This window comes from Clytia hemisphaerica, unplaced genomic scaffold (genome assembly GCF_902728285.1).
Source record: "Clytia hemisphaerica strain Z4C2 unplaced genomic scaffold, Clytia hemisphaerica genome assembly, whole genome shotgun sequence".
Classification (NCBI taxonomy): Eukaryota; Metazoa; Cnidaria; class Hydrozoa; order Leptothecata; family Clytiidae; genus Clytia; species Clytia hemisphaerica.
Genome location: NW_027103808.1, coordinates 265,178 through 287,681, shown reverse-complemented (window position 1 = coordinate 287,681; position 22,504 = coordinate 265,178). Strand labels below are relative to the sequence as shown.

Sequence of the window (22,504 nt, the reverse complement as noted above, 5' to 3'; positions counted from 1 at the left end):
AATGTGCAAAACACAGCATTTTCAACACTTTTCCTATGATTTTGCTGTCCCTCACTTTATGGGGACTTCATGGCCCCTCGTAGCTTTTGTCTCAATCTATATTCCCAAAAAGAAACAGATTTACTCCCAAAAAAAAACCATTTTTGGTACCACCTTTTTTCACCTTTTTGGTGCATTTTAAAATGCACTAACTTTTGACGCCACCCTTTTCTATTGAGTGCTATAGGTAATAGGTTGGTGTAAAAACTGTCGAGGATGAGAAAAATTAGTACAGTTTATTAACAATTTATTAACTGTACAAATTTTCCTCATCCTGTACAGTTTTACACGCAGTACTAATTTTTTCTTGACCAAAAAAGTTTGGTCACCACCCCTAATAGTTCACTGCTTTAACTTTTTTCATTAGTTACCACAAGACGACCTTCTTTCTTGGTTTTCAATAGGGTCTGGTAGAATTTAGTAAGTTTTTTACCTTGAAATTGATATTATATAATATATTTTATTAACATATTGGCTGAAATTTGTCACAGATAGGTTTCTCATGCTTCAAGGGTCTAAAAACTACCAGAAAAAAGCTTACTGTCGATTTGAGAAGTTTTGGATCCTTTTTTGGGCACTTTATGATGACGTAAATTTGCAGTACAAACTCCTGCAAACAAGTTTTTCATTTTTTTTTCAAAATTGAATTTGAATTTCAACTGTTCTACTCACAAGATCGTAAAATTTTGATATAACGAAAATGGGGTCATTTTGAAAATTATGCCCCATAGACCTGAAATGACCCGAGATGACTAAAAAATCCTCTATATTTCCTTATGACACCATCAACTACTCAATAAAATTTACATTTTCGAATCACGCTCAAAAGATGGGCTTTGAAATGTACTAACTGGAAATTGCATTGCTTATAAGTGCCCTATATAAGTATAGGGTTTTGATTACCTAGATCACAACATAATTTGGATTTAAAGTTCTGCTGGCTCAGTTGAAATGTCTTAAAATGTGCTGACTCAGCAAAAATCATTGATCCTTAAAACCCAACCCAATTCTTTTGAATTTTTTGAAAATCTCGTTTGTAGAGGTTTTACTTAAATTTGACGTCATCATAAAACTAGGTAGTTTAGTTTCAACAACAATAAGCACACAAATGCTATCAATAATTGGAGTTCGATCAAAATTTATAGCCTCAACCTTTTTGTTACGGAATGCTTGAACGCAGATATCAAACTCACGACTACTCCAGTTATGGAAGCTTTTTCCCGTACGTGTCCAGTCAAGTTTTTTGTGTTCTCTGGTTCCCTTTTGTATTTTATAAAATCCTCCTTTCTCTTTTAAAATTCTATTTACACTGTGTAAAATCAAAATAAAAACAAGGAAATTCTGTTTTCTTTCTGTCATGTTTTAAGAGGTCCTCCAGTCACCTTTCAAATCACGCAATCACCCAAAAATAATTACCAAATCACGTTATCACGAGTTAAATTTCTTTTCTATTACGATCACACGTTGATCACGTTGGTTCCTCCGATCACGCAAGCACGGACTTCAAAATCTTAAGCGCTCTGACCATAGAGAATTACATATTTGCTATGTACAAAATAAAGAATTCTGCCTGATGTAGCCAGCAAAACTATGACATGTTATACATTTTCTGCTAGGCCAAGTATTTCTGAATCAGAAAATTCAAAAGTCGCAATGAAAAAATTTGATGAAGAAGAAAATGAAGAATTTTGCAAAGAACAGTAATTTAAACTTTGAAGTCCAAATTTTCGGCGGAGAAAAAATATTTTTGCGTTAGAAAGTTCATTTTTAACCAAACTAAAAAAGATTTTTTGAAAATTTTTGTAAAAACTACTGTGTCTCAAAATCTTGAAAATAGCGGTTTTACACCAATTTTTCGTAGAAAACAGTTACATTTTTTTACGCCCCCGTGTCACAGACCCGCTGCGCGCTGGGACCCCAGCCCCACTGGAAAATTTGGCTAAAATTTCGCCCCCGGTGGGAAAATACCTTGTCGACCGCCGGAGGCGGTTTCTTTCATAGTGGTACGCTAATCTCGTTTTGCCTTGGCTCGTTACTTTGTCTACCATTTACTTTCAGTTTTTTTAACTAGATTACCCAGGTGTTTCTCTTTTTTTTCTCTGAATGTCTTTTATTTGGAATTGGATAATCGAGACATGAAAAATGGCTATATTGTAATCTATTTTCAATGAATAATCTAAAATGTACTGGAGATGATATGTAGGCGTTGATAATGTGCGCGCGCTCTTTCGCGAGCGTGAGATGCGTGATGGAAGGCGGTCGTTTCAGTGTGGTTTACATCCACACTGTGACCTAGTAATCTTAGCACTGGAAATTGACTTTGATTTCATCCCCACTCAAAATTCAATGTTTAAAAATTGCACTCCAAAACCATTCTTACTGGATTTTTTAACATTGGAACAACACAATTTCCATCCCCATTGGGATTTCAATAAGAATTTTTATCTCCACTGAGGAAAAAAGTTTCACCGGGGCTGTGAGACAGGGGTGTTTTTTTGATACATCAATTTTTCCGAAAGATGTATAAAATGCCATATAGTTTTGTTGGTAACATCAGTCAAAAAAACACATTTTATTAATGGCAAATTCACAATATTCCCTTAATAGTAACTGGTAAGTTTTGAACCTGCGAATGTCTAAAGGTCGTGAAAGTCACACAATCCGCAATTTTAGTCCTTCAATAAAAGCAGAACTCCTTTTTTTAATAACGTGAAAGGCTAAATTTTGAGAAAAGATGAATTTCAATAATATTCCGAAATATTCAGCATTTCGGCCAATAATTACAGGGAATTCAATGCAGTGAGCTTTATTCCAAATATAACTACAAAAACTAAAAAGACTGGCGAAGTTATAAAAATGACGGAGTAAGCGACTCGTCCCATATGCAAATATTTTATTCTCAACATCTTTATTGTCATGATTGATTATTTTTTTGCATCCAATTGGCTACCTTCGCAATGCTCAAAGCACCTCCATTTAGGTCAAACCTAGGTTTAAATTTTCATCTTCTAATACTGTTTCTATCATTATTTAATCTTCTTCTCAATATTTGAAGTAGCTGTGACAGCACTGTTGATAAACTACATTATATTTTCAGGGATTATCTTGTTACATGAAAACTCGTTGGTTAATCAGCTTGATTTAATTCATTATGTTATAATTTTGTAATCGTCCTCATGTTTGGACTAATAACTTTTTACTCGGACATCATTATGGGATATTTCTTCCCGTACTTTACCACTTAATCACTTCATTTCATTTTCAAGTTTCACTTTCGCATATCGGAGGACCACCATTACTCGTCCGGTGTTTTCTATCGTCTTTCATTTCGTTCAGCAAGGAAAGCACACTTGTTAATTTCTCATCATAAATATCAAGCAAATTACCAAGCTTCGTTTCCAACGCACACAAACGTTGATTGAAATTCTGATCGTATTTGGGTGACTCCTCATCTAGGGCGGTCACCACCACCTTATTTAACAGACTCCCCCTCTCAGGAGGCGCCCTTTTTGGGGGAGTGCGTTGTCTCTCCGTTGTACTACCATTGGCGATTAATTGTTGTTTGGCATTGCCATTACAATGAGGTATAGTTCCTGTTTCCACGTTCTGTAGACGATCAGTTTCATTGTTATGGCTATCATGTTCGTCTTGAGAGATGTTACTACGTTGAGACTTGCCATTACGATGTATACGATTCCATTTATGTAAGATGGGCATACCTAACGCCTGTCGTGCGATCGCTGCGATGTGTATCTTGTCGTCTTTACGTTTGCTTTCTTGTTTAAAGTAACCCTCCTGAAATGTTAAAGTGATCATCGATGTTTATATTACAGTAAAATCTACTCCAAAAATAAGACAATCGTATGCCATAGAAATTTGGGAGCGTGGAAGAATGCTTGTTTTACCGTGAATAGCACATGCCGAAATCCTATTCCGACCTCTGTCGACCAATCGAGATTCTATTCAGCGCACAATTAACACAGAGAAAAGTAACTATGGCGACAATCTAAGATCTTGGATTAAGTTCAAAGTTGATATTTTTATTCGTGTCGTTAAAACAGAACTCAAAAATGTCATTAACGCTTTTCAAGTGGATGGATAGTCGGGGATGGATAGGGGCAGGGGCATCTTTCAGGAGTACTTAGAATCCAGAGGACGTCATATGCCACTCACCTCATTTGGGTCATTGATATCATATGTGTGTTTATAATTCTCTTTAAACTGTTCGAAAAACTTTGGATAACATTCCATGATTTCCAGAAAGTCTGTCACGTGTATGTAATGAATTTCCACCAAGTTTGCCGCGCGTATATTGGCTTTCGCTTTCGGCTTGTGGTGACATAGTTTGAAATCGTAACCGAATGTTGAATTCCGTGCTAAAGGTTGAAAGATGGAGAGAATTGATCCTCTTGAGTAATACTGGATTGTTTAGTTTAAATAGACCAGAGATTTCAGGGATTGTAAGAGAAGGCTTGAGTACTTAACTGAGCATTCGTATTCGTTGGACTCATTTTACTTTCGTTTGGCGAATAAAGAAGCATCATTAACGAACAGTTTTAATAGTCCCTTCTTTTGACCTGATTCTTTTATAAAAGCCCTATTTAAAAAAGGTATTTATATTCTACCCCAAGTTATTAGATTTTGAAAGAAAACCCCACCAGTTTATTTATGTATCAGTATCCGAGAGTCAACTTACTCAAATATAAGATGAGATTTCCTTCATGTAAAACTTCCAATGATCCTTTACCGACAATATACAACCGATTTATTTCTTCACCCTGGCGAACCACAAAATTACCAGCCTGTAATGTCATCGTTTTAAACTTCATGGCCATAGCTCTCATGCAGCTGACGGTTGCTTCACGAAACGGCTTGACGCTGTGAAATGTGTTTTGATAGAGTTCGTACGTCAAATCTGCTTGGATACATTCTGGGAATCTTGATAATACCTATAGCGTGTAAATGTAAAATTCTAACCATTAATCATGGAGTATGATGACATCTAAAAATCTAAAAAAACCATTACAGTGCTGAGCCGCAGATTTGTATAGGGCCATCGAAAGACAAGGGGTGCCAAAAGGCAACACTGATTGCCCCTTTGCTTTTTTTACCCCTAAAACTAGCAGTTTTCAGTCAAAGAAGGTAAATTATTCAAATATTTTTGTGCTTCCTCTACTCGCGATATCTCTTCAAAGATATTTCCCTTAAGGGGAGGGCAAATCACAACTGAAAGATTTCCTCCCCAGTTTTCTCCAATATTGGTCGACTCACCACGCTCACTTCTAGGGTTTACATAGGCTGCTGGCATCCACTAACGGATTCGTGCTCTTTATAGATATACTATACTACCAGGGGTTTTGTAGAGGTCTGCGATTCATACTAGGGTTTACAAAGGTCATTAGATTCGAGATATTTCCAACTTTTTAAACTAAACACCCATCAACATTTCAGGAACAAGAAACTTAAAAGACCAAACAGATTATTATTATCAGAGTGGAGTCAGTCAGTTACCAGTTACAACAGTTAAATCAGTTAAATAGAACTGTTCAACTTTCAAAGGATGAAAGGGTCTTGCCATTGGAACAAAACGATCACAGTAATTCATAACAGTCAGTTCCACTAAATCAATTATTTCTGCTTCTGTATAACTCGTCTTTTCAAGGTGATACAAGAGCAAGAAAGTTTACCGTTTCGGCATCAATGCCTTGCGTGACGGCCCATTCTCTTCGCACGTAATTATTGATAGATTGTCGTAATTCCTCGGGTATTTTGTAAAATTTCATGAACTCTCGTATCGTGTTCATTTGAGTGTGAAAGGTGGATGCTTTCGAATATAAGCGCTGAACGATTGCTACCATGTTACCAAAAATACATGCGTACATAAGCGCTAGAATAAAAAGGGATAGAGAAATATTTTCAAACAGAACATTCATAAGGCTTTTCGAGCATAAAGTGGAAACCGATCGAATTTCACAATAGCATTAATCGGTCTAAGTTGATATCAATCGAACGCGTGTGAATTAAGAAGAAAATTTGAGAGTGTATTCTAGACAAAATATGAACTAACCTCCAAGTAACATTGTAATGATGCTAAACATCTGTTCCAATTCAGTAGTTGCTGCAATGTTGCCAAACCCTACACTGGTCAATGAAGATACAATGTAATACATGGACGCAATGTAACGCTGTGATTGCGTCATCCTTATCACATTACTGGATAATCTGCTCAAAGTACCGTTGAGGGTATTGTTGGTTGGCATCCTGGTAACGTTCTTAGGATATAAGATATCATCCATACGATGAACCCAACTGTTTTGGTTGCCTTCCTCGATTAAAGAGATTCCGTTCCAAATACAAGCTAACCAATGAGCGATCAGTGTAAACAAACACATCAAAAGAAAAAGGACAGCTAAACCATACTCCGAATATCGATCCAGTCTTCTAGCGACGCGGAATAAACGCAACAAACGTGCGCTTTTTAGTAAACCCACCAATGTTGATGTCTACAAAAATAGTAAATCATGTCATGTGTCAAGACTTTTGTGCACGATTTTGTTCTTAGGTAGAACAATGATCGAGCTAGACAGATAGAGTCAAGAAGGCTATTAGTACCCTCTGAATTCGTGCTCTTATGCTATCGGGGGGTTTTATAAAGGTTCTATGTTCCAGACTAAAAAGTGGAAACTTGCCACAGGATACTGTAGCACTAAAAACTCTCCGTTTCGGCTACAAAATAGTCAGTACATACAAAAATAGTCAGTATTCTCTAATTTCCGCAATGAGAGACTTAAATACTCACATTCCCACCATAACTTCTTTGATGCATGATCCAGTCGAACGGAATGGCCGCCAGTAGATCAATTATAAACCATGTTCTCAGGTAATGTATGGCTAATTTCTTAGGGTTCTTCTCCAACACGTCCGAACTTGATTGAATGTAGGTGGTTCGGAAATTTAGGAAGATGTCCAACACGAACATACAGTCCACGATTAAGCTGAGAATCAACATGGGTCGGACTTCATTGTTCTTAACTACATCAAGGACAATGTTGTTGACATTATTAGAGAATGCAGCATAGTATGGAATCTGGATAGCGGTAAAGATGACCAACACTAAGACGATCCAATCCCATAACACTTTGAAACGTCCTTCGTGGTTGATGACAAAGTTACAGCGTCGAACTTCGATGTTTCCCAAAGCTGGATTCAATGAGCCGACCTGTATACAAGAAAAACCCATACACCTTAACGGGGAAAAAATGTCGGGGGAAAGTGACGAAAATTTTGAGGGGGTAACGAAATTTCCCCCCGACGAATTTTTTCCCCGATATTTTATCACCCGACCAAAACTTTTACCCGACTTTTTTATCCCTGACCAAACTTTTATCTGATCTAAAAAAAAACCCAACCAAAATTAAAATCTAAATTTTTTACACCTTTATCAACCAAAATTAGTGCTTTAAACATCGAATTACAAGATCTTTTTTTGAGCTAGTGAAGGAAACTATTTCATTTGGACAATTTAGTCGGGTGGAAGCGGTGGAAGTGACTAAATTGTAGATTTGGTCGGATAAAAGTGACGAATTTGAAATTTTGGTCGGGGGAAAGTGACGAAAATGCCTCTAGGTGACGAAATTTTTCCTCGACGAAAAAAAAACCCGACTAAATAAAACTCCGACATTTTTTTTCCCGATAAGGTATACGCTTTGAGAAAGGATTCATAAAACCTCTGCATCAGTTACCCGTTGGTCAATTTTTACTTCCATGAAAGAGTTACGCTGACGAGAATGTTATGTTAACTTGTGGGGAGTTTGATATCTATTGGTTAATGTACAGAAATTCAGTGGACCTCAGAGTTTTGATCTTCCCCGACAAAGGGATGACACTTAGGTGTAATTTGACAAAAAAAATTTCAAATTGAGACGATTTTTCGGTAAGGTAATCACATGATCTATTTTGGATTCAAAACTTAGTTCAGATTTATCTCTAATGAGCTAGAATCTAGACAGAAAGTTTTTGTAAGGTAAGTTTCCACGAAAAATGTAGCCTTGTTGGCAACATGAACTAATGACTTACAGCATGTTTGTGACTGGCGAAAGGGATACCAGTGACAACGAGTTCTTCACAAGACGCTTCTTCTTCATCATCTACATCTTCATCTTTCTCTGGTGACGGAAACTTCCGTGGCAAACCGATCATTCCCTGAAAAGTGAAAATACAATCTCGTTATATAAGTTCAGGTTCGATGAATTTTGAAGATCGAAAGTTTGGTTTGTATAAATCATATAGCTAACATTCCCGTCTAGTTATTCGAATGCACTGTTGTATTTAGATTTAATATCACCTCAATCAGCCCTACAATAATCTAATGCCATGGAAAACATCAATGAAAATCTGGCTTTGATTATTTTGATTTATCGGTAAAAATTTTCGGAAAAATGATCTTTCTCGGCGAATGATTCCGTTAATTTTCTTGTCAAATTTCTGCCGACGAATATTTTTCAGAATATGGTAACTTAAAAGTATAGCCTAAAATAAAACTTTGGTTAGTTCTACACTGAAACCGCCAAGTGTAGAAATCAACATTTGAAGTTAAGGCATACACAGCTTATCCACTATACTTACACTGAGCCTTTGTATGACCGTCATAACGGCAACCAACATAACGGTCCTAACTGATTTTTCAAAGGCCAAAAAATCTTAAGAAATAGGAATTCTTTAAACCTAAGAACCGTAAATAGTTGAACGAAGAAAGAAAAGAATTACTGAGTGACCTTTTTTGAAGTGTGATGAAAAATAGATGGGTTGTTATGTAGAGGAAAAGGATGCGGCAGTTGTATACTTTGAAGACGGAATAATTTTGTTGAACACGTAATAATCTTTTTTTGAGTATTTATGTAAGTATTGATGTTTACACAAAGGAAATTGTGATTTAGAAGGAAACTAGAGTAAAGCTTCTTCCAATCTTGGATTGTGTTTTTTTTTCAACTTTGATTGCAAACACGCAAATAAACAGATGATTCATTTTGTCAAAACGTTCCAAACTTTCCCAGACTTAAAGGACTTTGTAGCCACATACAGGTTTTTTTTTTTATAAGCAAGTGTATGCCCCTTGGTCAGGCTCGTGTATGCTTAAGTTCTCAAAGCATCCAGGCATAGTTTATGCTTATTATATGCTTAAGAATCATGCTTATGATTCACCCCATCGAGCCAAGTTTTTAATTAAATTTCAGAAATTTTGTAAATATTTGTTCAGATTTTGGGAGCAGTGGAATGTTAGCGAGCAGTGGAATGTCTTATTTTTTACTTGACCTCTACCAAACCTTTTTAAACAGATAAAAATGACCAATTGAAAAATATTTTAAGCTGACATATATGCTCATGTTATGCTTAGGAATTTTGCAAATCTGAGCCTTCGTATGCTTATAAGCGTTATGCTTATAAAAAGAAAACATGTAACGTACACTGGTCTTTAAAATATACTTTTTATAAAAAAAATTGATTGGCGTTGGATCACACCCTGTCTCACAACCCCACTGAGGCGGTGGATAAAAATTCTAGGTTAAATAGTTCAAGGTTAGAAAGTCCAGTGGGGATGGTTTTGGAGTACAATTTTTAAACATTGAATTTCGAAAAATCAAAGCCATTTTCCCAGTGGGGCTGAAATTCCGGCGTATTTTCCCATCGGGGATGAAGTTTTTGCCAGATTTTTCCAGTGGGCTGGGGTCCCATTGGGTCACTGTTCACTCTTGGGAACTAGGGACGAGACACAGTTAAAAATCGACTACTTTATCAAAAGAAACTCTCGTCTAAAGTGAAAATGGTTGGTTTGATTGTTTAAGCAATGAACTTGGTCTAAGTTACTTAATTAATGAAAAAATGAAAATTTCTGAAGAACGAAAGTCAAGAAAAAAGGGAAAAATTATGAAACAAATATCTAAAATGGATTTTAATGATCTTAACAAACAACAACGTAGAAGAGGGAGAAAAAGATGAAAATTCTTTCTCGAGAAAACTATCATGAATATCTAGCTACCATCTTTGAAGTTTTTTAGAACAGAAATCACCTTTTTAAAGTAAACTTTGTAATGGAAAGAACGATACATAATTCTTTCGTTAGTTGAATGCGTAGAAACGATGCTTCTCTTTTAGGAAATTCCAAATTGATACGGCTGTTCGTAGACCACAGTATGACTTTATAAAGTTTGTCAAAATCATATCTAATTTGAAAATAAGGCACCTTTTCATTTGACATTGGCAGATATAAATAATTTTCAAAACACTTTTTAAATTCCTCACTGCATTATTCTCTATAGAAAAGTTTTCTTTCTCTTGGACAAAGAGAGAAATAGAGATCCAGGCAAAATTGTAACAACGCCCCAACAACGCCATGCACTTTGTGAATTATTCAAGACTTTTTACGAAACAAAAAAAGGGAGAATCTTGTACATGACAAAGATTTTGAAAAAAGACATTATGATAGAAGGGTGAAATAAAAGTTTTTAAAGTGAGAAGGGCAATATAAAGAAGAATGCATCTTGCATTGGGAAAATAGTTTACCGTAAAAAACATTTAAAAATTTTAAAAAAACCTTGAAAGCAGCATGAGTGACTGTGGGAATCATCTTGCTTCCGAGCTCTCTTTCTCTTCCAAGAAACAATCAATACAAATCTCAAAATTCCATGCGTGGGCGGTAAAACCTACTACGCTACCTGTTACCAGAAAAATAGATATCTACCATTCCAACCACTCTTACAGTGTTTAATTTGTTATAAATTTACATAACTTTGTATCTTAAAAAAAACTGACAAAAATCTCTTTTCTTTAGCAACAATCACTATTCTTGAAAACTACCATTCCCTTTTTCTCGATTTTTCTTTTCCCCTTTTTTCTACAAGTAGCCTAAGTATCATCAAATGTGAAAATTGAAAAAGTCAATAACAAGAGTGAAAAAGATCACAAAAAGCAAAGCAGATAACCATCACAGATGTGTATCTACTTTGTTTCAAAAAATACTCCTGTCTCTAGTTGTTTTAACCTATCACTTCTTACATAATTAGACTTAGGTTAATGGTCATACCCTGATGGACATATTTACTGTATTTTTAGTTTTCAGCTTAGATGGCTTGTATCAAAATTTTGGTTATTTTTACTTTTGTGGAAAAGATTATTTCTTAGTAATACGATTTTTCTTTCTATCTGTTAAACTTTTCTTGAGTCTGAACGAGGTTTTAATATTTTGACTAGAAGGACTTCAACAGATATCTTTATGATGAAGGTTTCTTGTGAGTTTGAACTTATTTATTCGTTGTTACTGACTGTGAAATATCCAAGTTTGCAGAAAAGCACCTCCCGAAGAGGAGTCTGAAAAAGTTTGTTTTTCATTTTGAGCAACACTTTCTCGTTTGGGATCTTTATTATTTAGATGACTTTGTATGCTTTTGAAAATTCAATGAAGTTTTAAAATTATAATAGAAAGAAAGTACCTAAACTTCGGTCCTAAATTTCCATAAAGATTTTGACGTAATGAAAGGGGTTATCGAGGCTAAAATTTATTTTGCATAAGTCTTTTGCACGTTAAAAAGGGAGTGTTTCTTTAAGTCAAATATATGCCGACACCTTTTTCTACTTGAGTTTGAAGACCGTAGTTTACCACATCAACGAGCTTTCAAAAGGAATCACTAAAAATCGTTTCTAAAGGTTTCGGCTGTCAAACAATATCTAGATCTGTGAATTTACAAGCTGACAAACCAACCTTCTGCTAGGATTCACTTAAAAACTATCTCCTGTCTCATGAACTATACTGATATGTGAGGCTACAGTTTAGGCTAATGGATAACAAATACTAAAAAATTACATTTTTTTGATTTTTTTTTAACGGCAAACCACTTCATTGCCCTATTCTACTTTGCCACCTAATACAACTCTGATTTTTACAGTAAGTGTTGACAACATTGTTTGTCAATGTTAAACAAGTGAATTTGCTGGTCTCATAGTCTGTTTCAAGGTTATAGAAACATCTACGAAAAAGGGGACAAAATAATTTTATGACGAAATAGATTCTTTTCTTCTTTTTCTTGCTTCATCAGAAAATTCTTTAAAAAGTACACATTATTACAAGGGAAAAAATCTGCGTGGATATTTTGACTGAGTATTTTATGTTATTTCAAGGGAAACAGAGAAATTAAAAACACGATGGTACTTATAATCCGAAGAAATAAGGAGAAAAAGGAAAAAAATCTTCGAAAAAAAATCTTCTTTTTTTGGATCGAAAGTCTTTGCTATTGCTATTGTCAAGCAAACCACCTCCAGGAAAGCACAATGAAAGAAGGAGGAGTGTTTAGGTTCGCTTTCAAGACGTGATTTTTTTTGGAAATACAAGACACTCCATCTGCTTGAGTGTTCGGTAAAGTATCCAACCGCGCTTGATATCCTACTTTCACCACTATTTTCTAATTTGACAGGACTGTACTTTTTCCTTTTTTTGTCCTGAACAGGAAGTTTGTGTTTGTGGAGTGAGTGAGATGGAAACGAATAATCTTCCTATTTTCCCTTTAATGGATAAAAATTCATCCACATGGAAAATACATTAGAAAATAGCCACGATATTTTGAATTAGTCATATCTTTCTCTCTAAGTACATCCTTAGAACCAAAGAAAGTTTCTTTTATGATTTCTAGTTCAAAGAAAGCTTCGCAAAATTGTTAAAAAACTAAATTAACTTTTCAAAGCCCTTCTAAACTTGAAAGAATTGTTTTTTAATTTGTGTTCATTTTAGAGAATCGGTAAGATAGTTCGTCCAAAAATAGTTGACGGTAAAAATCACCCATTAAAAAAATAATGAAATGTTCAAATCATCTGTGTTAATCCATACATGATCAATGGAAGTTAATCCGAAAAATCTATACCTTTTCAAACCCTTTAGATTATCAGATGATGAAAAAAAAAATACCTTACCTTGCGAATCATACTAAACACTGCACAAACCGAAAAGTTTTGAAATGAAAAATTTTCGTCAAGTATCAACGCATAAAGTTGTGCGTCAGTTGACCTTCTACTCACTCACAGTCAAAATAATAACCTTTCCATTGACCCGGTAGTTCAAAATGTGTAAAAATAAATGACAATAAAAATATGATGCTAGACTGTCTGAAAATTTCACATTCTCTGACCCGTTTTTGAGAATTTCCGTAAAGATTGCTTCCTTTCTTCAATAAAACGAGTTTAATTTCAGTAGGAATAATTTTTACAATAAAGTGAAATTAGCGGAAAAATGCCAAGCATGAGTAAACCGAAAGCTAAATTTGAATTTTCTTCGCACTATTTTCTATCCTCCACTAATAAATGAATATTTATCTAACAATTTTCGCGCAATTTAGCCTAACAAAATTTTTTTAAATTAACGCGAAGAAATTTCAGCGAATTTAGTTAATTGGTGAAAATTTCTTTCTGTCAAAGATTTTAATTTTAAGGTTATACTCTGAGTGCGTACAATTAAAAATGATGCAAAAATTTTGATTGAAAAGTAATTTTTCATGAACAGTCATTAATTCAAATCCCCTCGTGAATGACTTTAGCATGCTGCGTTAAAAAAGCCCGCAAGAAGGTCCCACAAGAGCTGAATACCATAATTATTAAAATATTCTTACTTTGATGAATAAAATACCCATGACTTGCGCTTGCTTTGAATAGAACACTCCGGCGTTCTTGTTCATTCCAAACAGAAAATTTCAAAGCAACTTGAAGGGAACATGACCATATGCAGTTGATCGCGAAAGAAAATTTGAAAAGCACGTCATCAAAAAGACATCAACTTCAGTTTTTCTTTCAATCAGAAAAATAATGAAGGTTTCTCAACACGTTATATCATATCAAGAAAGTATAAGAAGCAGGTGTCGCCCAAGGGGGAGTGAATCAGAGGGCTGTCCTTCTCCCTGTGTGTGCTTTAGGGACGAAAAATCAAAGCTCAATCCGATTGCAAATTGAGATTAACAAAAAGTGTTAGTAAGGGAAGTGCTTTTTTTGTCATTCAAACTGTTTCACCTCACTCTTTTTATAATTTATCCCACTTTTTTAGAAAATTGGGGAATAGAATCACTTAAGAAGGCGTCTCTGAGAGGTGGGTCAGATTACCCTTTTCAATCTGCTATCGTAAGCAAACAAAACCCTCATTCTTCACCAGTTAAGTTCCCAAAGTTTTCTTACTACTCTTACTGTCAGTAAGGCACATTACCTTGACGTGGACACTATCTTGTATCGAGCCCTGTAAGGTTTTTCACCGGGTGACCAAGTAAGAGTTTGATTGCTAACTGTGTCAGTAATAATACAATTTTTCACGAAATTTTTCTTTCATGATTTCATTAAAAAGAAGAAAATTTAAACTTAAAATTTGCTGTGTTACTTTGAATTTGGTTCAGTAGAATTAAAGATAAAATTCAATTCAATTTAAAAAAGACGTACTGAGAGGTACTGTATCAAATTAAGGGGCCCCCCAGCGGTTTGCGTGAATGCGTGAATGGGCATTTTCGGTTGCGTGAATGCGTGAAAATTGAAAAAACTTGCGTAAACGTGAAAATCCACTTTTTGACTGCGTGAATGCATGAATCTGGGCTATTTTGTGCGTGAATACGTGAATTTTCCCTTTTTCCACTGATTGTGTGCATTGTTCCCGATTTTCCAATGTTTCCCCGATTTTTCCCGATTTTTCCCGAAAATTTTCCAATTTTCTGAAAAATTGGGTTATTGCGTGAAACTCGAGGAAAATTTGCGTGAATGCGTGAATTTCGAAAATAAATTGCGTGATTGCGTGAATTGAGGGTCCGCTGGGGGGGGGGGGGTCTCGATTAACACGGTTCCCTACAAAATTGGTCACTGTTTTGTTTAATGACTTTCATCACCACCCAATGAATAATACAAGCCGGTTCATACCCCCCCCATACCGCTTAACATAACAAAAGGAGGGACAAAAAATAGAAAAAATTCAAATATGAGCAACTTCTCAAAACATTTTCAATAAAAATTCTTAAAAATTGCCTCGATTCGGTACTCCCATTTCGAAGTGTTTTGGACAAAGGCAACTTAAACATTCAACCAATTTACTCTTCAGATTCAAAAGCGAGACGATGAGAAGTTTCCCGAGCGATATTAAAAGTCTCCACATTGGTAGACTACTGTACCTAGTTCTAAAGTGCCTATCAAATATACTCACCATAAGATAATATACTCTATTACAGACTACAGCCACTGAACGTAAGCGATAAATTATCGAAAAATATTACATCAAAGTCTTCCGTTTTCTCTTTTGTATGATTAATGATACCAAATTATTGAGAAATTATTTTTCGACTACTATTTGTATTACAGCATCATCGTTACCTTTGGAAACGAACGCGTTTTATTGGACAAACATGGAGTTGTTGGAAACTACAGAACTAAAAGAAGCTTTAAAAGTTCAACGTCCGAAAAAAAGTGTAACGTAACAAATCTCATTAACTTATCTTTCTATTCAAACGGGATTATATTTTGTCTTCGAACTTCTTCAATAGATTTTATTCCCAAAGACAATGTATTTGGCTTCATTTACAATAAAAAAAGTTTTTGAAAGATTGTTTCCTTCCTCAACTTCATTCTATTCCAGGAAATCTCATATCCAAACATATCAAATTAAAGCGCTAATACGTTTTCAAATTCGCGTAAAAACTAAAATAGTGAGTCTATTATTGTGCTCAAGATTTAGGAGAAAGTCTCAGTCTCAGTATTCCGAGTATAGTCAAAAGCTTACAGGTATTTTGATTCAAGATTAGTTTAATAGATGGATAGAAAACCTACTACATAATTAACGAAGCCTGACAACTGAATCGGTTCCTTTAAACATTTTTAGTTCTTGTGACATTTATCTCAAATGTTAAGTGCTCCCCGTCAGCTCGCAACCCTAGTACCCCCGCCCGGGGTTAAGTGTAAAGTTGTATCAAATCATGGAATCAGCAAGTAGTTGATTATGATTGAAGTCAGTGTGCAAAATACATAAATATAAATCATATGAGTTTTTTACCTTTGCAATTTCGGGCGCCAAGCACGCATCCTCTTGATCCACATCTTCGACTGGTAAAAAAGAAGTATTTTGTCCCATCTCGATTACTACCTTGTGAACGATGTTGTCGATGATTGTGAAATCCAAAGTATTTAAATACTTATAAGCGTTTGTAACAAATTTATTGAATAAGTCTTATTCCAAATAAAATGCCCTGAAAAATTGTCTCCTATCGATCTTTATTGAAAAGAATATATTGAGAAGATCTACGAGTCAAAAGAACAGGACGGTTATTCCTTCTTCGATCAGTTGAGGAGTTTACATGAATAGAATCATCGTTTTGAAAGCTAAATCCAACATCTAATCCCAACTCTTATCAAAAGGTTAATATCTTTTTTACTCTCCTCTTTTCTTCTTGTAATCGAAAACCGGTTTTAAGCGTTCAGGACTGAAAGATTATCGTTCAGCAAGGTAGACAACCAAAACTATTTTCACTTTAAATCGTCTCAGTTCTCCGTGTTTTGCGAGTTTCAACTGGTGAAATAAAGGATTCTTCTTAACTCACAAGAAAGAAAGTCCACTACTCAAGAACGAATAAGACAGAAAAACAAAAAGGAAGATTTCTGGTGGCTCTAGGGAAACAAAAAAACAACACAACAAAGAAAAAAATTTAACAAAAAAATCACCAGGATAAATTATACCAAATTTGTTTTATAAAGTCATGAAAAAAATTAGGACTAAATAAAAAAGAGAGAGTCGAAATAAATAATCGCTCGGTTGCTTCACAGGTAACAGCAGTGACACTTCATCAGTCCTCATAAAAGAATTGAAGGACTGTGGATGAGATAGATCTTCAGTTTATTATCCCAAGCTGAAAGAACCTGTTTAGATTTTCTTTCAAAAACATAACATATCTACCATACGGTACAGCTCCAATACTATTAATAGACGTATTGTTCTCACAAGAAAGAAATCCAAAAATATTATCACATAAAAAAAGACATTATATTTTTGTTATATTTTCAAAAATATAGTCCATTCAACCCTTATAATAAACTAGCCGGAAAAATGGTTTTGAAAATCAGCCTAGGGGGTCTAACAATTCTGCAAAAATATTGTGTTTCTCCTTCAAAACATAAAAACACGACGAAGACTCTTATTGGTCCAATATAAAAGAAACGATTACTGGGACCAGTGTTACAATAAAACCAAATATTATTAATGGGTACAAATCTCCTGCATAAGAAATATTGTTAACACAGCAATTATTTCTATCTATTGACAGTTATCATTTAAACAATCTATCTGAGATTATAAGTTATTCCGATAATTTGAATGAGCAGGCATTGGAGGAAGAGTTTTGGTGCCTTGGTGGTACTTCCCATTGCAAAATTATTAAAATTTGGCGAGTAAGTAATAAGGGGCCCCAATAAGGGTAGATGGTTATAATGAATTTGATATGATTGTAATATGGTTGGCTTCAGTATCATTGTAAAAATGGTTTTGGATTACTGGATGTTGCAGTAACGTGTTAGTATGAGTTAAAGAAGTTGAGTTGAACAGCGATTTTGTTTTCGATTTATCTTGGTTTCAAGTGCAAGATGTACGGGTAGAAAAAGTGACTTACATTTTGAGCAAGGGAATGAACCAGATACCGCATTTTCATCGAAAGAAAGCAACACAAAACGAAAACAATGTAACAAAATATGAAAGCACCGCAAATTCATTGCACGATAATAATATTTCGTCACTTCTTGATAAACTAAATCGATCAGAACTTTAGAAATAACGAGCCACATTTGGTGGTCGATTCAGTACATTGATTAAAACATGAATCTGATTTTCCAAATAAATTCACGTTTCATAAATGATTCAGTTTATTTCCCGGAGGTGCAAAACATTGAATATTTAAATAAAGATTTTCAAGAGTTTGAAATTAAAAATTCCTTCAGCGTGATCGATAACAAAATCTTTATGGCTGAAAACATGCCTGAACAACCACTGTCTATCTGAGGGCCTCACCCTACTGGGCAAGCACAAATCTTCATTCAAAAGATTTTTTTCTCTTTTGAAAGCTTAGATTTTTCACTTATGAAAATAACTAAATAATAACTAGACCCATTGACTTTGTTTATTTTATAGCTACTTTCTTCAGTGCTAGAAACTCATTTTTGACAGTTTGAGGATTAATAGAAAAGCTACAGCCTCATAGAATTGTGAGTATTCATTTTGTTGGTCGCCTGAATTAGACCCTCTATACGCCCCTGTGTCACAGACCCGCTGGGAAATTTGGCAGAAATTTCGTCACGGGAGGGAAAATACCCTGAAATTTCAGTCCCAATGGGATATCGATTTGATTTCACCCCCGTTAGAAATTCAAAGTTTGAAAATTATAATCCAAAACCATCCCCACTGGATTTTTTAACCCTGGAACAATAGAATTGCTATCCCCATTGGGATTTCGATAGGAGATTTTATCCCCACTGAGGAAAAAAGCCCACCGGGGCTGTAAGACAGGTGTCTCTATACTCAGACATGAGAAAAATAAGCATGAAAAAAAAAACATGCACTTACATTTCGACGTTCCAGTAACGGACTTTCCTCATTTATGAAGGACGCAAACATTTTGAGATTGTATCAGTGTAAACAAATAGAAAGTACCTCGTGTTCAGGAGAACGTCCACCACTGGCAGAATTCGCTCGAGTCACCAACAACACAGCCATTCTCCCTCTGATGATTTTTCTTCTCTCGCCCACAAAAAAAGCAAAATTTCCTCTTCTTCTTCTCCTTCACTGGTCTAACCTGCAGTTTCCTCTCATTGATTGTCCGTCACAAATCACATTCTATAACGATAAGAAAATATGAGGACATTATCTAATTCAAATGCTTTATATATAAAAAGGGTGTTTTTCATGGAGGAAAAGGTAACTGGAAAAGGAAAATCAGGATATTCTTCCTTTTGACAATAAAGAAAAAGTTGACTAAATTATTTCTAAGAGTTTCCACCTAGGGTGTCAGTGTAATGACGAACGGAGGGTGCGTTTCTTATTTTATATTTAAGAAAATGGAATTGATCATCGAAATTTTATTTTACCATTTTTTTATTTTATTTGTTTTAAAATCTTTTACTGCTTTCATTAACTTTACTTCACCTTGATCAATCCTATAAAGCTATGGAAATCTTTCACTATCGATCATTCAATAGAGATAGACCAATTGAGTTATCAGAGCAAATGGTTCCTAAATAAGAACATATTTAAACTTCCTCATCTCTAATGAAGTTGCGTTAGTAAGGCCGTCATTGAAAAATCTCTCTAAACATATAAAAACTAGTCTCGGCAAAGCCAAAATTGAAAGTATGTAGAACGAAGCTTTGCCAGCAGTTCCCAGTGGGCGCACTTTAGATGTTTTAACGCTAGATGGACGTTAGATGGACGTTAGATAGACCATGAATTTAATATAGAGAGTTCTCTCTATATTAAATTCATGGATAGACACTGAAACAATATCGGGTGTCATTTCAAAAAGTCCAAATCAAATTCTTATGCAATGGTGAATAAGTCGGCTAGTTATTCCCAAGAGAAACTTCAAAGCAATAAAGTCGCCGTTTGGTGTCTGAAATCTCCATCTCACTCAATCTCTGATCTCACTTAGAACTTAAGAAATTTGTTTTCCTTTTCTTCGTTTGTATGTCGCGTTTTGCGCAGTCGCGAATTCTGTTTGCTTGTATGATCGGAAGAACTATTGGTAAGCTTGTTTGCACTGAGTGAAGAAATTTTCGAATTCTAGACTGTTTTTTTTTCATCTATTAGAATTAGGAACAAATCTTAAGAAATCACGTATTATACTAATATACTCTTTTCAATTGGTTAAAAATAAATGTTGCGTAAAATAAAATCTCTCTTCTCTGAAGGAAGAAGAATACGCCACTTCCTTTGGAGACGACATCAAAGATTCAGGCCAGATTGAACGAAAACAATTTGAAAAAGTTTTGCTTCCTTCTTTGAACCTTCTTTGAACCTCTGACTCTTGAAGACACAGTACCGTAAAACCCAATCATCAAAATAATCAATAATCAAAAGTTTGAAAGAATAGAGATTTTGTGTCATAGGTTCTTATTTGTGAAGTGCTTCTAAATTTCTGAAGTGTTAAAGATCTGCTCCCTATCATGCCAACATAGAATAGAACTAACTCTCCCAAATTGATATTTGGGCTGATTATTATAAAGATTGTTCTTATAAAGAATCGTCGTTTTAGAAGATAACTATCTGGAATGGGATTTATAACAAAGACTTGAGAAGCTCCTTAAAAGGTTTCTATCTCACCTTAAATGAAGACTTGTTTTTCGTCTTCTTCTCATGAGCTAGACCACAAGACAATTCGAAAGCTTAACACTTTTTGAAAACAACATCAAGTCGAAAAGTTTCTTTCTCATTAATTACAGTAGTACGTATGTTGGGTGAAGTCTGGTGAGATTCCCTTCTGATAAGGTCTACCGCGTTCTTTACCACACCTAACTAGACCGCTGTTCTCTTTTTGGATGTTAGTTAATTAGGAAGGAAGGACTGGAAAAGCCTTTCTGTTATCGGCGGATATTTTCAAAAATGATAACGGTAGATAAAACATTTTGACAAAAGAACAAATATTATCCGATAACCTCCAGTATTAACCTTCTTATAGTGCATTAGAAAATTGGGGAAATTTAAATTGTGTATAAAGCACAGATCAGCATTCTAATCTATTCAAAATTAACAAGGAAAGATTTGAATCGGAGCACCCGAAAAAAATACAAGTCTCCACAAGGAAGGTCATGGTACACTTTTTTATAAGAACCAGTAAATTTTTGAAAGAGGTGGATGTTTTTAATTTTTTTTTCACTTTCAGCCTAAAATCTCATGCTGCTTATTTCTCGGAAAAAAACTGAAGTATTCTAAAGTCTATGCTTCCTAGCATATTATGTACAGTTGAAACGATAATTCAAAGCACTATAATTCTGTGAAAAACGATTGTAAAAATTTAAAGATAAAATTTTAATTTTTTCTTCTTCATTTTTCATCTTCATTTTCTAAAAACTTTAGAATAAGTATTCACAAAAAAATATAGTGCTCTAAATTATCTTTTCAACGGTACATAATATGTCAGACATGAAGCATTCGTTGAAAAATGGCAAGCAAGAAAAACATTAGTGCACAATTAAAGCCAATGGACTTAAGGTTGAATACCTCTTTTTATTAATTCAGCTATTTCAATCGACGGCACTCTTTAGATTCTTACTACTGCCTGGTGACTGTTCTTCGTATATAGAGCATTAAACACTAGCCCATACACAATAAGTCGATAACAATCATTAGGTAGGGAACTATGCTTGTGTGGAGCAGGTGCCCGGAGGAGGAGGTACTGACCTTGAAGGCCAACGGGGACCCTGTCAGAACAAACAAACGAAATTTTTCCCATTTTCACCCTGAAAAGTGCAAAAGATAGCTAAAAGTAGACGAAAAATTGATTTTTTTTTTCTAATTTCAGTTTTTATTTTAACAAAATACTGTGCCCTACTGTAAGCTAATTTAAAATGACATCTTTAACATTTAAGCATATTTATAGGGTATTTTGGGAGAAATAAACTCTATTGGAAAGAGAAAAAACTCCATCGCTGTTGTCCTGAGAACCTAGATTCATGAAAGGGACCCGCATTCATTTAAAACCTACTTTCATATCAGCGCTTAAAGGATGGGTGTATTTTGGTTACATTTTATGGTTTCATTAGAGAACTCATCCTTATTTTTCAAAGATGATTCTAAAACATTGACATCACCTTTAAAGTTTAGTTAAGAAGAACAAAATAAAAATGATAGAAAAACATGAAAAAGCGATACCTGGTCGAAAACAGCATTCAAACATCAATTTATTGTTATTTTCATTCCAATCCAGAATTTCGTTAGAATGCAATCTTCATTTGCGAGTAGCTCCAGAAGACATCAATTATTTATCATTTCAACTAAAAACACAAAAGAAATATTAAGTTAGTCTTTTTAAGGATCCAGGGGATTAGACGGCCCATGTTGTTCAACAGCAAAAGTAGTAGAACCCCTTTCTTGTCTCCAAACATAAAAAATAAATGGAGTTCAAAAGAATCAGAAAACTCCACTCAATGAGAGTACTCCTCGTATCAAGCAGCTTTTGTTACTTCAACTGACCAAATGGAAAAAAAGGGATGTTATCGTACTTTTAGTCCATTCCTTTAATTTTTTTGTTAGGAAAGCTTTGTTTTCCCCTCTCTTCAACTCAACAAAAAATTGACTAATTTCATTCCTTCCTAAATGAAGAAGAGAAAAAGAAATAAAATAGCGATAAATTTCTATATTTTGAAAACACGGATTTTGTATACTTTTCTTCACTTTTTCAATGCTTCTTTTGAAGATTAAAGAAAACACTTT

The 22,504-nt window shown here is 34.7% G+C and overlaps 1 protein-coding gene across 6 annotated transcripts; it reads right to left on the bottom strand.

The window, feature by feature from the left end:
• Nucleotides 1-2,829: 2,829 nt before the first annotated feature.
• Nucleotides 2,830-22,061, bottom strand: LOC136806495 (potassium voltage-gated channel subfamily H member 2-like). Of its 6 annotated transcripts, XM_067063079.1 has the most exons (9): nt 21,944-22,061; nt 18,731-18,913; nt 8,116-8,241; nt 6,839-7,258; nt 6,107-6,542; nt 5,727-5,926; nt 4,736-4,988; nt 4,213-4,415; nt 2,830-3,834 (listed from the first exon to the last, which is right to left on the bottom strand). In XM_067063079.1, exons 2-9 carry the CDS (start codon nt 18,791-18,793, stop codon nt 3,301-3,303), a joined length of 2,235 nt encoding a protein of 744 aa, XP_066919180.1. In that variant the 5' UTR covers nt 18,794-18,913; nt 21,944-22,061; the 3' UTR covers nt 2,830-3,300. The 6 variants fall into 6 exon arrangements, with proteins under 6 accessions (XP_066919180.1, XP_066919181.1, XP_066919178.1 ...); XM_067063080.1 differs by lacking the exons at nt 18,731-18,913; nt 21,944-22,061 and adding an exon at nt 18,644-18,722; XM_067063077.1 differs by lacking the exons at nt 18,731-18,913; nt 21,944-22,061 and adding an exon at nt 16,091-16,636.
• Between the last annotated feature and the right edge of the window lie 443 nt (nt 22,062-22,504).

Excerpts from the sequence above, each read along its gene's own strand:
- LOC136806495 (XM_067063077.1), bottom strand. The coding sequence starts at position 16,168 with ATGGGACAAAATACTTCTTTTTTACCAGTCGAAGATGTGGATCAAGAG. Across the intron at positions 6,543-6,838 it reads AAAGAAGTTATGGTGGGAAT|ACATCAACATTGGTGGGTTT; the intron begins GTGAGTATTTAA and ends CTATTTTTGTAG. Across the intron at positions 4,989-5,726 it reads AAGGCATTGATGCCGAAACG|GTATTATCAAGATTCCCAGA; the intron begins GTAAACTTTCTT and ends TACACGCTATAG.